The sequence below is a fragment of the Salvelinus alpinus genome, chromosome 1 (genome assembly GCF_045679555.1).
Source record: "Salvelinus alpinus chromosome 1, SLU_Salpinus.1, whole genome shotgun sequence".
Lineage (NCBI taxonomy): Eukaryota > Metazoa > Chordata > Actinopteri > Salmoniformes > Salmonidae > Salvelinus > Salvelinus alpinus.
This window is the reverse complement of record NC_092086.1, coordinates 22271453-22286516: the sequence shown is the minus strand read 5'-3', so window position 1 is coordinate 22286516 and position 15064 is coordinate 22271453. Positions and strand designations below refer to the sequence as shown.

General features: G+C 44.1%; 1 protein-coding gene across 3 annotated transcripts in view; it reads left to right on the top strand.

Moving 5' to 3' along the window:
* Positions 1-15064, top strand: part of cyth1a (cytohesin 1a) — a 116689-nt gene that overhangs the window by 36168 nt on the left and 65457 nt on the right. The window contains exon 1 of one of the 3 annotated variants that reach the window (XM_071394121.1): positions 4748-4999. The exons of the other annotated variants lie outside the window; for them this stretch is intronic. Within the exon in view, the coding sequence (XP_071250222.1) occupies positions 4972-4999 (28 nt within the window). The 5' untranslated portion in view covers positions 4748-4971. Of the gene's footprint in view, positions 1-4747; positions 5000-15064 lie in introns of those variants that run through there. 3 annotated transcript variants of the gene reach the window in all.

Genomic DNA, 15064 nt, shown 5'->3' with positions numbered 1-15064 from the left:
AGTCCTCTCATAGACTTGGTGTACATTTACAGTATGGCTTGTAGGCCTGCATGAGTCATGTAGTAGAACTAGACATTGTAGGCCTGCTCTGAGTCATGTAGTAGAACTAGACCTTGTAGGCCTGCTCTGAGTCATGTAGTAGACCTAGACCTTGTAGGCCTGCTCTGAGCCATGTAGTAGAACTAGACCTTGTAGGCCTGCTCTGAGTCATGTAGTAGAACTAGACCGTGTAGGCCTGCTCTGAGTCATGTAGTAGAACTAGACCTTGTAGGCCTGCTCTGAGTCACGTAGTAGAACAAACCTTGTAGGCCTGCTCTGAGTCATGTAGTAGAACTAGTCCTTGTAGGCCTGCTCTGAACAATGTAGTAGAACTAGACCTTGTAGGCCTGCTCTGAGTCATGTAGTAGAACTAGACCGTGTAGGCCTGCTCTGATTCATGTAGTAGAACTAGACCTTGTAGGCCTGCTCTGAACAATGTAGTAGAACTAGTCCTTGTAGGCCTGCTCTGAGTCATGTAGTAGAACTCGTCCTTGTAGGCCTGCTCTGAGTCATGTAGTAGAACTCGTCCTTGTAGGCCTGCTCTGAGTCATGTAGTAGAACTAGACCTTGTAGGCCTGCTCTGAACAATGTAGTAGAACTAGTCCTTGTAGGCCTGCTCTGAGTCATGTAGTAGAACTAGACCTTGTAGGCCTGCTCTGAGTCATGTAGTAGAACTAGTCCTTGTAGGCCTGCTCTGAGTCATGTAGTAGAACTAGACCTTGTAGGCCTGCTCTGAGTCATGTAGTAGAACTAGACCTTGTAGGCCTGCTCTGAGTCATGTAGTAGAACTAGACCTTGTAGGCCTGCTCTGAGTCATGTAGTAGAACTAGACCTTGTAGGCCTGCTCTGAGTCATGTAGTAGAACTAGATCTTTCAGGGCCGCCGAGTGGCGCAGCGGTCTGAGGCGCTGCATTTCACTGCTAGAGACATCACTACAGACACCCTGGTTCGTATCCAGCCTGTATCACAACTGGCCGTGATTGGGAGTCCCATAGGGCGGCACACAATTGGCCCAGAGTCGTCCGGGTTTGGCCGATGTAGACCGTAATTATAAATAAGAATGTGTTCTAAACAGACTTTACTAGCTAAATAAAGGTTACATTAAAAAAATAATCCACATCCAGTTTCTAAGGGTTGTTTCAGGATGGGACCAACATCTTCTTCACACCACCTCTCCCAGTTGGTCAGACCAGAGAGAGGGAATAAGGAGAAAGTAGACGGCTCTTTCCCAATTTGTCTTCCATTGACTCCTTGCATCCTCTCCTTACATCACATTGGAGGAGAAGGTCAGAGGGGAGGGACCTTTGATCTTTTCCTCCAATGTAGTTTATGAAGGAGGCAAGAAGACAAATTGGAAGAGAGTCTACCTGTCATTCCCTCTCTCCCACTTCCCGTCTCCCAAGACTGCTCAAACAGCATTCCTCCTCTTGGGCTTAGTGTTTAAACAGGCCAGGACATGCTCATACCATATCTGACTCCCTGACTGCAGTGCCGCAGACGTGCTGGGGTTGTGACAGAAGTCATGCTCATCTTTACCAGAATTACCACAGTATAGTATTGATGTTTAATGAAGATGTCAGCTGACTGCTCCAAGCCCAGTAAACCTCTGTAGAGCTACAGAGAAAAAGCTGCCACTTCTTCTTACCAATATTGCTAAGACCAGTTGGGTAACAGTAGGAAACAGGTTTAATGCATTGTAAGACTTGTAATAAGCATGTATGGCCCCTTTATCATAATCATTTGGGCTCCTGAGTGGTGCAGCGGTCTAAGGCACTGCATTCGATTCCAGGCTGCATCACAACCGGCCGTGATTGGGAGTTCCATAGGGCGGTGCACAATTGGCCCAGCATTAGGGTTTGACCGGGTTAGGGTTTGGCCGGGGTAGGCCGTCATTGTAAATAAGAATTTGTTCTTAACTGACTTGCCTAGTTAAATAAAGGTTAAATAAATAAAATAAATAACAGCCATTGCAGTGTAGATAGATACAACATATTTATAACATGTTGTATCTATCTACACTGCAATGGCTGTTATTTATTTTATTTATTATGAAGGTTCATACCCTATATGTATATACAGGAGTAAAGAATTACACCCAAGTGTTACAAAAAGTTGCATTAATGTTATAGAATGTGTTGTGCAACTGAACTGTGTTATGGCACAACCAGTTTGTTAGAGTAATAAGCCTATAGTATCGGCTGACTGTCAGTGAACCTATGATGAGATGTGAATGACAGCATAGGGCCTAGGCCAGGGGCGGACTGGGACCAGAAATCAGCCCGGGCATTAAATCACGCTGGAGTCTGACAATTTTGGGACGGTTTCTGTGTCTGTGCTCATTAACCTATTGAATTCACTAGTTAATTTACTAATTGAACTAATAAATAACTTAAAATAATGTATACTGTATCTCTCTTTGGCATAATACTGCCACAAACAAAGGCCTACATTATAAGTAGGCTAACAATGAAAAAGTAATTTCTTTACTTTCCATTCAAGTCCCAGATAGTTTGTGTTCCTGTTTATTGTCTCATTGGATTCTGAGGTAGAGTTGCTGTATTCTGAAGTCGGCCTATGTGACCACACACACACACACACACACACACACACACACACACACACACACACACACACACACACACACCTCCGATTTGAGTCTGACGGATGTGGTGGAGTGTTGAAGGCAGCAATATTGCACAGATTGCCAATGTACTGCACTATTTGTGTGTCAATCTCTTTCCCTGCCCCCACCACCACTCAACTCTGCTGCCTGTTTTCCTCCCAACAACAGCAGGGTGTGTGCGCTTGTTTTAAACTGAGATCAGGTGGCCCAAAGCAACAGGTCGGAATAGAGTGAAATAGTAATGGCGTCTTTTTGTTGGAAATAACTCCGTCATGGTTCATTGAACAAAGCCTATGGGGAAATGAATGGCATTTTTGGATAAACACTGAAAATAAGGTCTGTAGTTAACACATGTTTAGGAGATCTTATACGTTTTGTTCAAATCAAATCAAACTTTATTTGTCACATGCGCCGAATACAACATGTGTAGGTAGACCTTACCGTGAAATGCTTACTTACAAGCCCTTAACCAACAGTTCAAGAAAGAGTTAAGAAAATATTTACCAAATAAACTGAAGCAAAAAATTATAAAAACATAATAAAATAACAATAATGAGGCCAGATACAGGGGGTACCGGTACTGAGTCAATGTGCGGGGGTACAGGTTAGTCAAGGTAATTTGTACATGTAGGTAGGGGTGAAGTGACTATGCATAGATAATAAACAGCGAGTAGTGTAAAAAACAAATGGGGGGGGGGGGGGTCAATGTAAATAGTCCGGTGGTCATTTGATACATTTTTCAGGGGTCTTATGGCTTGGGGGTAGGTCCTGGATGGCAGGAAGCTTGGCCCCAGTGATGTACTGTGCCGTACGCACAACCCTCTGTAGAGCCTTACGGTCAGATGCCGAGTAGTTACCATACCAGGTGGTGATGCAGCCGGTCAGGATGCTCTCGATGGTGCAGCTGTAGAACTTTTTGAGTATTTGGGGACCCATGCCAATGTAACCGATGTGAAATGGCTAGCTAGGTAGCGGTAGTGCGCGCTAGCAGCCTTTCAGTCGGTGACGTCACTTGCTCTGAGACTTGAAGTAGTGGTTCCCCTTGCTCTGCAAGGGCCGCGGCTTTTGTGGAGTGATGGGTAACGACGCTTCGTGGGTGACTGTTGTTGATGTGTGCAGAGGGTCCCTGGTTCGCGTCCGGGTCGGGAGGACGGACGTAAAGTTATACTGTTACACCAAATCTTTTCAGTGTCCTGATGGGGAAAAGGTGTTGTCGTGCCCTCTTCACGACTGTGAAGAGGGGACTAAGCACACACCCCTGACGGGCCCCAGTGTTGAGGATCAACATGGCAGACGTGCTGTTGCCTACCCATATCACCTATGAGATAATTTTATCAGCTAAAGTCACTTTTTGTGAATTTTGACACATTTATGTAACAAAAAAACACACACAAAGGCTTCATAATTCATTAAGTTCATGTTAACTGACTGATATTATCTCATAAAACAAAACGTATAAGATCTCCTCAGCCTGTGTTAACCTCGGACCTTATTTTCGGCGTTTATCCCCCCCTATTATTTCCCCATTCATTTTTCCCGTAGGGATGTCTGAACAAAACAGAAGTATCTCATTTCCGGCTTTTAGGACTACACGCTGGCGAGCCATATTATACCAAGGACAGTACAGTATGATCCCCGATCACACTTGTAGGCGAAGTTGGGGAAGTCATGGGGAAGTTGGCTAGCCAAGCTCATGCCCATATTCGTGTCATCGGGTCTAACGCCGAACTGCGCATGTGCAGGGCGTCAACTCATTGGCACTCCTTCGATATAAAGTTGTTTTTGACAAAGATTAAAACGTGTCAGTATGTCACTTTCACGAGGTTGGAGTAATAGCATGTTCAACTACTTAATATACTCGCTTGCATCTAGGTTGTGCCTTTAGATTGCGAGAAAATTAACAAGTTATGAAGATGTTTTCCCTTCTCTCATTGACTTCTCAAACCCCAAAACTCGGCCTGATCTGTTTCACAAGCGTTCCCTGGGTTTAGAAGCTCTGTGATTATACTGCGTATTACGCAAATACAGGACGTGCGTGCCATTTGCCGCGCCTCTTCCCGAACAGAGTCACTGCTGCGCAGACACAGATTGGCTTGTCAAAGTCCTCGAAACCACTCCCTTCAACTGCTAACTCCCTTCCTTTGAATAGCAACCCATCAGATACCGTGTTTTATAGACGTGATTCCAGTACATAATAGTAAAAGTTATTACATTAACGGTTTAAATACTATTGGTTTTGTATCCGCAAGGTGAGCGGTGAAAACTTTGTGAAGCACCCACTCATTTGGAATAGCCTACTAGACCGAAAAATGGTTCTCAAGTCGGAAGACGGAGTCGGTAAGTTATACTAGATAGTGAGAAAAATATTATTCTGATCTGAAATGTATCCGCAAAGTTTGCTCACTTGTTGTCAATAGATAGCCGATTCAATTATGTGTTTTACGAAATGATTGAGAGAGCTGTAAGTTTAGTAAGCTGTAAATTTAGTCTGTAATGAGCTTTGGTGGTGAGCGTGAGAACTCACCCACAAAATGTCTTCTACTCTGAGTCGGCGATGGGATGGCCTTGCTTACAATGTTTACTTACTAAGCTGACTAAGAAACAATCCTCCCGGAAAGCCACTGATTTCCACAGTCCTGAAAACAGATTCCATGCAGCCTACTATTCTAAGGAAAGTTGTTGTGGTTATGATCATGTACATTGTCAATAGATTTCTGCACGATTCCGTTTATTATATCAGTTGTCGCACACATTTGTTATTTTGAGGTTATGTTATTTATTGGCTATGTATTATTTAATTTAGAGGCCTTCAATGTATTACTACAATAATAGTAGAGGGACAGCCTCGTTTTTCCGGAATAAAAAATGTAGGCCTATTTCCATGCTTGACACATTGTAACATTAGTTAGAGGGATGCATTGTAAAACACATAATGCGTTGTGAATCTATAGATTACCAGCACATTTGATGTATTATTCTGGTTGAACAGGATCTTGTTGTTCAACTGTTGGGTCCTTGTGTTTAGTGTCACTTCACAGTGAATGAACCACTATAAGGGTCTGTTCACTAGCAACAGGTGTTTGACTGCAGTCTTGCAGTTTCATCACCAACGTAGGCAGTTGGCACATCCAGTAACACTTAGCAAGAGCCTGAAGTGATCTTATATCCGTGTAATAATGCTCAGTACTTTAGTAACAATATTGCATTCATGTTTTTGTTGTCATGGTAATTGCTTTGTAATGGAGTTGGGTAGTTTTAGTAATTACACAAGAGGAGTTAGGATTATTCCACCTGGGTAATAACAAAACAGCTCCATTAAATGCCGTTACTAATAAATCACAATGTCACACAATGTTAATGCAAAGTTATTACAAGAGCAATCACAGTTGTAGAATGCTTCTTTCTTTAAGCAAGGTCCCCTCTTATTAGGCTAACAATTTCCATTAGTCATAACCATTAAATGTGTCATTCTCCTATAAAAGACCCTGTCGCCTTTGATGTCTGTAGTGGAAAGAGTAGGCCTTCATGTTGCCTGTATTGTTTAATGTTCTTTTCATCTATGGTTTGGTGAGACTGTGGGTAGTTTTAATTCTCAGTTTTAGCCCACTTCACGTCCTTCTTACTCCTGTTAGAGAAACTGTGATCTAGAGGTCGACCGATAATGATTTCTCAACGCCGATACCGATTATTGGAGGACCCCAAAAATTATTGGACGACCAAAAAAAGCTGATACCGATTAATTGGACGATTTCTGTATGTATAAATTTAAAATAATGACAATTACAACAATACTAAATGAACAATGAACACTTTTATTTTAACTTAATGTAATACATAAATTAAATCAATTTAGTCTCAAATGAATAATGAAACATGTTGAAATTGGTTTAAATAATGCAAAAACACAGTGTTGGACAAGAAAGTAAAAGTGCAATATGTGCCATGTAAAAAAGCTAACATTTAAGTTCCTTGCTCAGAACATGAAAACATATGAAAGCTGAGTCTTCAATATTCCCAGTTAAGATGTTTTAGGTTGTAGTTATTATTAGGAATTATAGGAATATTTCTCTCTCTACCATTTGTATTTCATATACCTTTGACTATTGGATGTTCTTATAGGCACTTTAGTATTGCCAGCCTAATCTCAGGAGTTGATAGGCTTGAAGTCATAAACAGCATTGCTAAGAGCTGCTGTTTGAATGAATGCTTACGAGCCTGCTGCTGCCTACCACCGCTCTGTCAGACTGCTCTATCAAATATTAAATCATATACTTAATTATAATATAATAAACACACAGAAATACGAGCCTTTGGTCATTAATAGGGTCAAATCCGGAAACTATCATTTCGAAAACAAAACGTTTATTCTTTCAGTGAAATACGGAACCGTTCCGTATTTTATCGAACGGGTGTCAACCCTAAGTCTAAATATTACTGTTACATTGCACAACCTTCAATGTTATGTCATAATTATGTAAAATTCTGGCAAATGAATTATGGTCTTTTGTTAGGAATAAATGGCCTTTCAACAGTTCGCAACGAGCCAGGCGGCCCAAACTGCTGCATATACCCTGACTCTGCTTGCACTGAACGCAAGAGAAGTGACACAATTTCCCTAGTTAATATTGCCTGCTAACATTAATTTCTTTTAACTACATATGCAGGTTTAAAAAAAATATATACTTGTTTATTGATTTTAAGAAAGGCATGATGTTCATGGTTAGGTACATTATTGTGCTTTTTTCGGCAATGCACTTTTGTTAAATCATCACCCGTTTGGCGAAGTAGGCTGTGTTTCGATGATAAATTAACAGGCACCGCATTGATTATATGCAACGCAGAACAAGCAAGTTAACCTAGTAATATCATATCATTATGTTCAGATTGATTGTTTTTTATAAGATAAGTTTAATACTAGCTAGCAACTTACCGTGGTTCCTTGCAGCCACAAGGTCCTTTTGATGCTACACTCGCGTAACAGGTGGTCAGCCTGCCACGCAGTCTCCTCGTGGATTGCAATGTAATCGGCCATAATCAGCATCCAAAAAGGCAGATTATCGATTGTTATGAAAGCTTGAAATCGGCCCTAATTAATCGGCCAATGCCAATTAATCGGTCGACCTCTACTGTGAACCCCTCTGACTGGCTGACTGAACCCCTCTGACTGACTGAACCCCTCTGACTGACTGACTGAACCCCTCTGACTGGCTGACTGAACCCCTCTGACTGACTGACTGAACCCCTCTGACTGACTGACTGAACCCCTCTGACTGACTGACTGAACCCCTCTGACTGACTGACTGAACCCCTCTGACTGACTGACTGAACCCCTCTGACTGACTGACTGAACCCCTCTGACTGACTGACTGAACCCCTCTGACTGACTGACTGAACCCCTCTGACTGACTGACTGAACCCCTCTGACTGACTGACTGACTGAACCCCTCTGACTGACTGACTGACTGAACCCCTCTGACTGACTGACTGAACCCCTCTGACTGACTGACTGAACCCCTCTGACTGACTGACTGAACCCGACTGACTGACTGAACCCCTCTGACTGACTGACTGAACCCCTCTGACTGACTGACTGAACCCCTCTGACTGACAGTGTGCCACACGCCAGCTGATCTAGTTACAGTATGGAATTCACAACTAAATGTTTGCCACCTAGATATCTTCTAACTGTTAAGTCAACTGTCTAGAATGTGCTAAATGCTCTGCAGTTGTGCATTTGGTTTGATCATTTAGTAGCTAGTTATCTGCTAAGTGGTTAGCTTCTTGCAATCAAGCTCCTCTTGGTAAGAGCAGAGAATCCTCTCCGGATCAAGAACCTTGCTGTCTAATATTAGTTTTGTGAGTGAACTAAATAGGGCATCGGGTACCATTTGGACTCTCTGTCTCTAGGCCTGGTTACTGTGCTGATAACACTTCCCCATGAGTGGCCCCTTTCTCTCTGGCAGTCACATTGGACTCAGGTGGGCTCAGCGGAACCAAACCATCTCTTTCCTTCCTCTTCTCTCTGTGTCTCTCTCTCTCTGTGTCTCTCTCTCTCTCTGTCTCTCTCTCTCTCTGTGTCTCTCTCTCTCTGTCTCTCTCTCTGTGTCTCTCTCTCTGTCTCTGTCTCTCTCTCTCTCTCTCTCTCTGTCTCTGTCTCTCTCTCTCTCTCTCTCTCTGTCTCTGTCTCTGTCTCTGTCTCTGTCTCTCTCTCTCTCTCTCTCTGTCTCCTTGTCTTCTCCAGTTCTAGAACAGGTAGCAACAGGTTTAATGTTTGTCATAACAGCAGAAGTTACTGATCAGTGCTGTTGATGGGAGCCCTCTGTTACAGCCTGTAAAGGCTGTAGTACTGCTGCTAACAGTCAGTTTTGTTGTGACCTCTGTAGCGAAGCATTTCAAGAACTCTGAAAATGTGCCATTCAAATGTTGTGGCTAGGCTGCCCATGCTTTGGTTGTGTAATTGTAGGAACTTGATTGGTTTGGGCTGTGGGAGAGGGAGATTAAAGTGAAAGGATGTTTTTTGATCCATTACATATTGAGCTGTACATGCTAGAGTGCCTACCCACAGTATTCACTGATGGGATCTCTATTGTGTGATCGGTAATGTGACTGGAATAATAGATTACTCTCTCTCTGTGTGTGTGTGTGTGTGTGTGTGTGTGTGTGTGTGTGTGTGTGTGTGTGTGTGTGTGTGTGTGTGTGTGTGTGTGTGTGTGTGTGTGTGTGTGAGAAAGAGAGAGTATTAAAGGGAGCAGGAGAAAGAGAGACCATAGGAACAATGTTAGAGATGGAAGCTATGTGTTGATGTTGTCCCAGACAGCTGTGTGAAGCATCGTTGGCTGGCTTTGGGGTCAGTCTGACTAATGGCTATAGTCTGGAGATGATGCCTCTCAGCCTATCTTCCATTATACTAGCAAACAATACACAACACATGTCTTGATCCTACGTCATTTGCAAGTGTGGATAGTGGAAAACAACAGAGGTCCTGCTCCTCTTAGAGTGGAGGGTGGAGGACTGTGGTCATGAAGGAGGAGGAGGTGTTGGGGTGCACTTCACCTTTCCCACGGTCAGGGCTTTGACTGTCGCTCACTCTGCGCTTTCTCTCTGCCTTAGAGCTGTGAGAAACGGCCACAACAGGAAGCCAGCAGAGCTCCCAATGAGCCTGGCAGGAAGTGACGTGTGTGTGTGGGGGGGGGTGACCACACACACACACACACACACACACACACACACACACACACACACACACACACACACACACACACACACACACACACACACACACACACACACACACACACACACACACGGCCCGGGTGGGTGGGATAGTGTGTGTGTGTGTCTTGTGTGACAACCACTGTTTGGTCCATTATGTGACCACCACTGTGTGTGTGGCTGGCTCTGTGTCAGCTACTGGTGTTGACGGCCTATAAATCCAGTGGGGATGTTGACAGTATGACGAGGCATCAGGGGCTTCAGCATCATAGAGCAAAGATGGCTATTGTAGATACATAGAATTATCCGGGGTGACGTTTCCCCTTGGTACAGATCTAGGATCAGCTTCCCCTCCCTCAACCCTAACCTTAACCATTAGTGAGGGAAGTGATCAGTGTGTAGGTCAACTTCACCCTACTCCTTCACTCCCACCACTACCAGGATATCAGGATGTTTATGTTGTGTGTGTTGGTTTAGCAGAGAGGCCCAGTCTACTGCTGATCCCCCTGTACCAGAGTAGAGCACCGGTTCAGCTGCTGCTCCCCCTGTACCAGAGTACAGCACCGGTTCAACTGCTCCTCCCCCTGTACCAGAGTAGAGCACCGGTTCAACTGCGCCTCCCCCTGTACCAGAGTACAGCACCGGTTCAACTGCTGCTCCCCCTGTACCAGAGTAGGGCACCGGTTCAACTTCTGCTCCCCCTGTACCAGAGTAGGGCACCGGTTCAACTGCTCCTCCCCCTGTACCAGAGTAGGGCACCGGTTCAACTGCTCCTCCCCCTGTACCAGAGTAGAGCACCGGTTCAACTGCTCCTCCCCCTGTACCAGAGTAGAGCACCGGTTCAACTGCTCCTCCCCCTGTACCAGAGTAGAGCACCGGTTCAACTGCTCCTCCCCCTGTACCAGAGTAGAGCACCGGTTCAACTGCTCCTCCCCCTGTACCAGAGTAGAGCACCGGTTCAACTGCTCCTCCCCCTGTACCAGAGTAGAGAACCGGTTCAACTGCTGCTCCCCCTGTACCAGAGTACAGCACCAGTTCAACTGCTGCTCCCCCTGTACCAGAGTAGAGCACCGGTTCAACTGCTGCCCCCCCTGTACCAGAGTACAGCACCAGTTCAACTGCTGCCCCCCCTGTACCAGAGTACAGCACCAGTTCAACTGCTGCTCCCCCTGTACCAGAGTAGAGCACCGGTTCAACTGCTGCCCCCCCTGTACCAGAGTACAGCACCAGTTCAACTGCTGCCCCCCCTGTACCAGAGTACAGCACCGGTTCAACTGCTGCCCCCCCTGTACCAGAGTACAGCACCGGTTCAACTGCTGCTCCCCCTGTACCAGAGTACAGCACCAGTTCAACTGCTGCCCCCCCTGTACCAGAGTACAGCACCAGTTCAACTGCTGCCCCCCCTGTACCAGAGTACAGCACCAGTTCAACTGCTGCTCCCCCTGTACCAGAGTACAGCACCGGTTCAACTGCTGCCCCCCCTGTACCAGAGTACAGCACCAGTTCAACTGCTGCGCCCCCTGTACCAGAGTACAGCACCGGTTCCCAGCCGCTGGAACCTGTATACATGTGTGAGCTGAGCTCCATCACTAGGCCTGTACAGCACACTTACTATATAAACCACCAGCTCCTCTCTCTGCCTTGTGCTGACCATGACAGTCACACACACACACGTGCACGTAGGGGCTTGCATGGACACACATACGCAAGCACACACGTACATGCGTATGAACACACACACACCTTTAGAAGTTTCTTTCTCATATAGGTCAGCTAGAGTCATTTCCCCTGGCCCAGTTGAAACCACATGGGCTGGATCATGAGACCACATCTCTAGCTAGTGAGTCAATCTGTATGATCCTGTCAACCTTAAAGGGACACTTCAGAGTCATCTCCAGCACCACCACAACATCAACATATGTGAAAGTGGCACGTTTCTATGTTTTGTAGTAAAACAGATAGAGGAAGATAAGCGTTTCCAATGACATCATCACGCCTACTCACAATTGGTCAAAATCACACGATGCACACCGATGATGTCATTGGAAACACTCATCTTCCTCTATCGTTTTTACTACAAAACATAGAACCGTGTCATCAGATGAATATGAAGTAGAAACCTGGTGAAGTTTCCCTTAAAGAGAGAGCTCCTAGGGGGCTATTGACTAGCTATTGATGATGTAGGTTCCAGAAGAGTCTGTCTTGTGATCATATAAACCAACGTTGGGATGTTACTTTTTTCATCATCTCAATGTGTATAGTAGAGGTCGACCGGCATGGCCGATTAATTATGGCCGATTTCAAGTTTTCATAACAATCTGTAATCGGCATTTTTGGACGCCAATTATGGCCGATTACATTGCACTCCACGAGGAGACTGCGTGACAGGCTGACCACCTGTTACGCGAGTGCAGCAAGGAGCCACGGTAAGTTGCTAGCTAGCATTAAACTTATCTTATAAAAAACAATCAATCTTCACATAATCACTAGTTAACTACACATGGTTGATGATATTACTAGTTTAACTAGCTTGTCCTGCGTTTCATATAATCAATGCGGTGCCTGTTAATTTATCATCGAATCACAGCCTACTTTGCCAAACGGTTGATGATTTAACAAAGGCGCATTCGCGAAAAAAAGCACAATCGTTGCACGAATGTACCTAACCATGAACATCTTTTGCCTTTCTTAAAATCAATACACAGAAGTACATTTTTTTTAACCTGCATATTTAGTTAAAAGAAAGTCATGTTAGCAGGCAATATTAACTAGGGAAATTGTGTCACTTCTCTTGCGTTCATTGCACGCAGAGTCAGGGTATATGCAGCAGTTTGGGCCGCCTGGCTCGTTGCGGACTAATTTGCCAGAATTGTACATAATTATGACATAACATTGAAGGTTGTGCAATGTAACAGCAATATTTAGACTTAGGGATGCCACCTGTTCGATAAAATACGGAACGGTTCCGTATTTCACTGAAAGAATAAACGTTTTCTTTTTGAAATGATAGTTTCCAGATTTGACCATATTAATGACCAAAGGCTCGTATTTCTGTGTTTATTATAATTAAGTCTATGATTTGATATTTGATAGAGCAGTCTGACTGAGCCGTGGTAGACAGCAGCAGGCTGGTAAGCATTCATTCAAACAGAACTTTACTGAGTTTGCCAGCAACTTTTAACAATGTTTGAAGCACAGTGCTGTTTATGACTTCAAGCCTATCAACTCCCGAGATTAGACTGGCAATACTAAAGTGCCTATAAGAACATCCAATAGTCAAAGGTATATGAAATACAAATGGTATAGAGAGAAATAGTTGACGCATCATAATTCCTATAATAACTGCAACCTAATATTTCTTTACTGGGAATATTGAAGAAGTGGGAATATTGAACCACCAGCTTTCATATGTTCTGAGCAAGGAACTTAAACATTAGCTTTTTTACATGGCACATATTGCACTTTTACTTTCTTCTCCAACACTGTGTTTTTGCATTATTTAAACCAAATTGAACATGTGTCATTATTTATTTGAGACTAAATATATTTTATTTATGTATTATATTAAGTTAAAATAAAAGTGTTCATTGTTCATTCAGTATTGTTGTAATTGTCATTATTTCAAATATATATATATAGAGAGAGAGAGAGAAATCGGCCAATTAATCGGTATCAGCTTTTTTTGTTTAGGTCCTCCTATAATCGGTATCGGTGTTGAGAAATCATAATCCGTCGACCTCTAGTGTATAGTCACTTCTTAGTCAACTTTTGGGACACGTCTTTAGGGGTTGATTTGGGATTGAGCCAGGGAGTGTGAATCAGGGACTTCAGAGTGGCTTATGCTGACTCACCAGCTAGCACTGGTTAATATGGGAGGGCTCTCTCTTTCTCTCTGTCTTGCTCTTTCTCTCTCTCTCGCTCTATCTCTCTCCGTCTCTCTCGCTCTATCTCTCTCCGTCTCTCTCGCTCTGTCTCTCTCGCTCTATCTCTCTCCGTCTCTCTCGCTCTATCTCTCTCCGTCTCTCTCGCTCTATCTCTCTCCGTCTCTCTCGCTCTGTCTCTCTCGCTCTATCTCTCTCCGTCTCTCTCGCTCTATCTCTCTCCGTCTCTCTCGCTCTATCTCTCCCGTCTCTCTCGCTCTATCTCTTTCCGTCTCTCTCGCTCTATCTCTCTCCGTCTCTCTCGCTCTATCTCTCTCCGTCTCTCTCGCTCTATCTCTCTCCGTCTCTCTCGCTCTATCTCTCTCCGTCTCTCTCGCTCTATCTCTCTCCGTCTCTCTCGCTCTATCTCTCTTCGTCTCTCTCTTCGTCTCTCACACATACATTTTCTCTCTCTCTCTCCCTCTTGCACTGACTCTCTCTCCATCTCTCTCACACCCATTCTCTTTCTGTCTGTCTCTCTCTCTCTCCTGTCTGCAGTGGAAAGCAACATGGAGCACTCTGCACATATACTGTACAATAAAAGTTATAATACTTGTGTGATTTGAGCCTGAAAAAGAGTTGAATTGCTTTGATTCTAGATTCAAATTCAGGAAATAACTAACCCACCTTGTACAAAATCATTGTAGCCAAACTAAAGTGATTCTAGAATCAAAGCAATTCAACTCTTTTTCAGGCCCAACAGCATAGTCTTGAAAACCTCACCTTAGACAACAGTGACTAGGGTCTGATTTCAATGATGGACTCTGTTGGCATAGAGGAACAACGTCACTGCCTACGTCACTACCGGATCAGCTCGAATACACTAGTCAATAGTATCTTAGCTAGATGGAGATCACAGAGGTTATTTTTAATGCGTGGCTAGTTTGCATCAGCTACCTCCACTAAAACCACAGCAAAGGTTTTGCCTTCAAACTCTGGTTTCAAATCATGACGTTCTGGCATGTCTGCCTCGTGATTGGTTGCCTAAAGAGTCCGTCATTGAAACCAGATCTGAGTCACCGTTGCCCAGGCTGGGGTTTTAGAGACTACAAATAGGACAGGTGAAGGCCTAAGTCTTTTCTTTACACTATGAGCAGAGTGCTCCATGTTGTATTCCACTGCAATCCATATCACATTACCCGGCATTCTCAAACACTATCCACCTTTTAAAGTGATACATCACCTTCTAAAAACAATCCATATCACATTACCCGGCATTCTCAAACACTATCCACCTTTTAAAGTGATACATCACCTTCTAAAAACAATC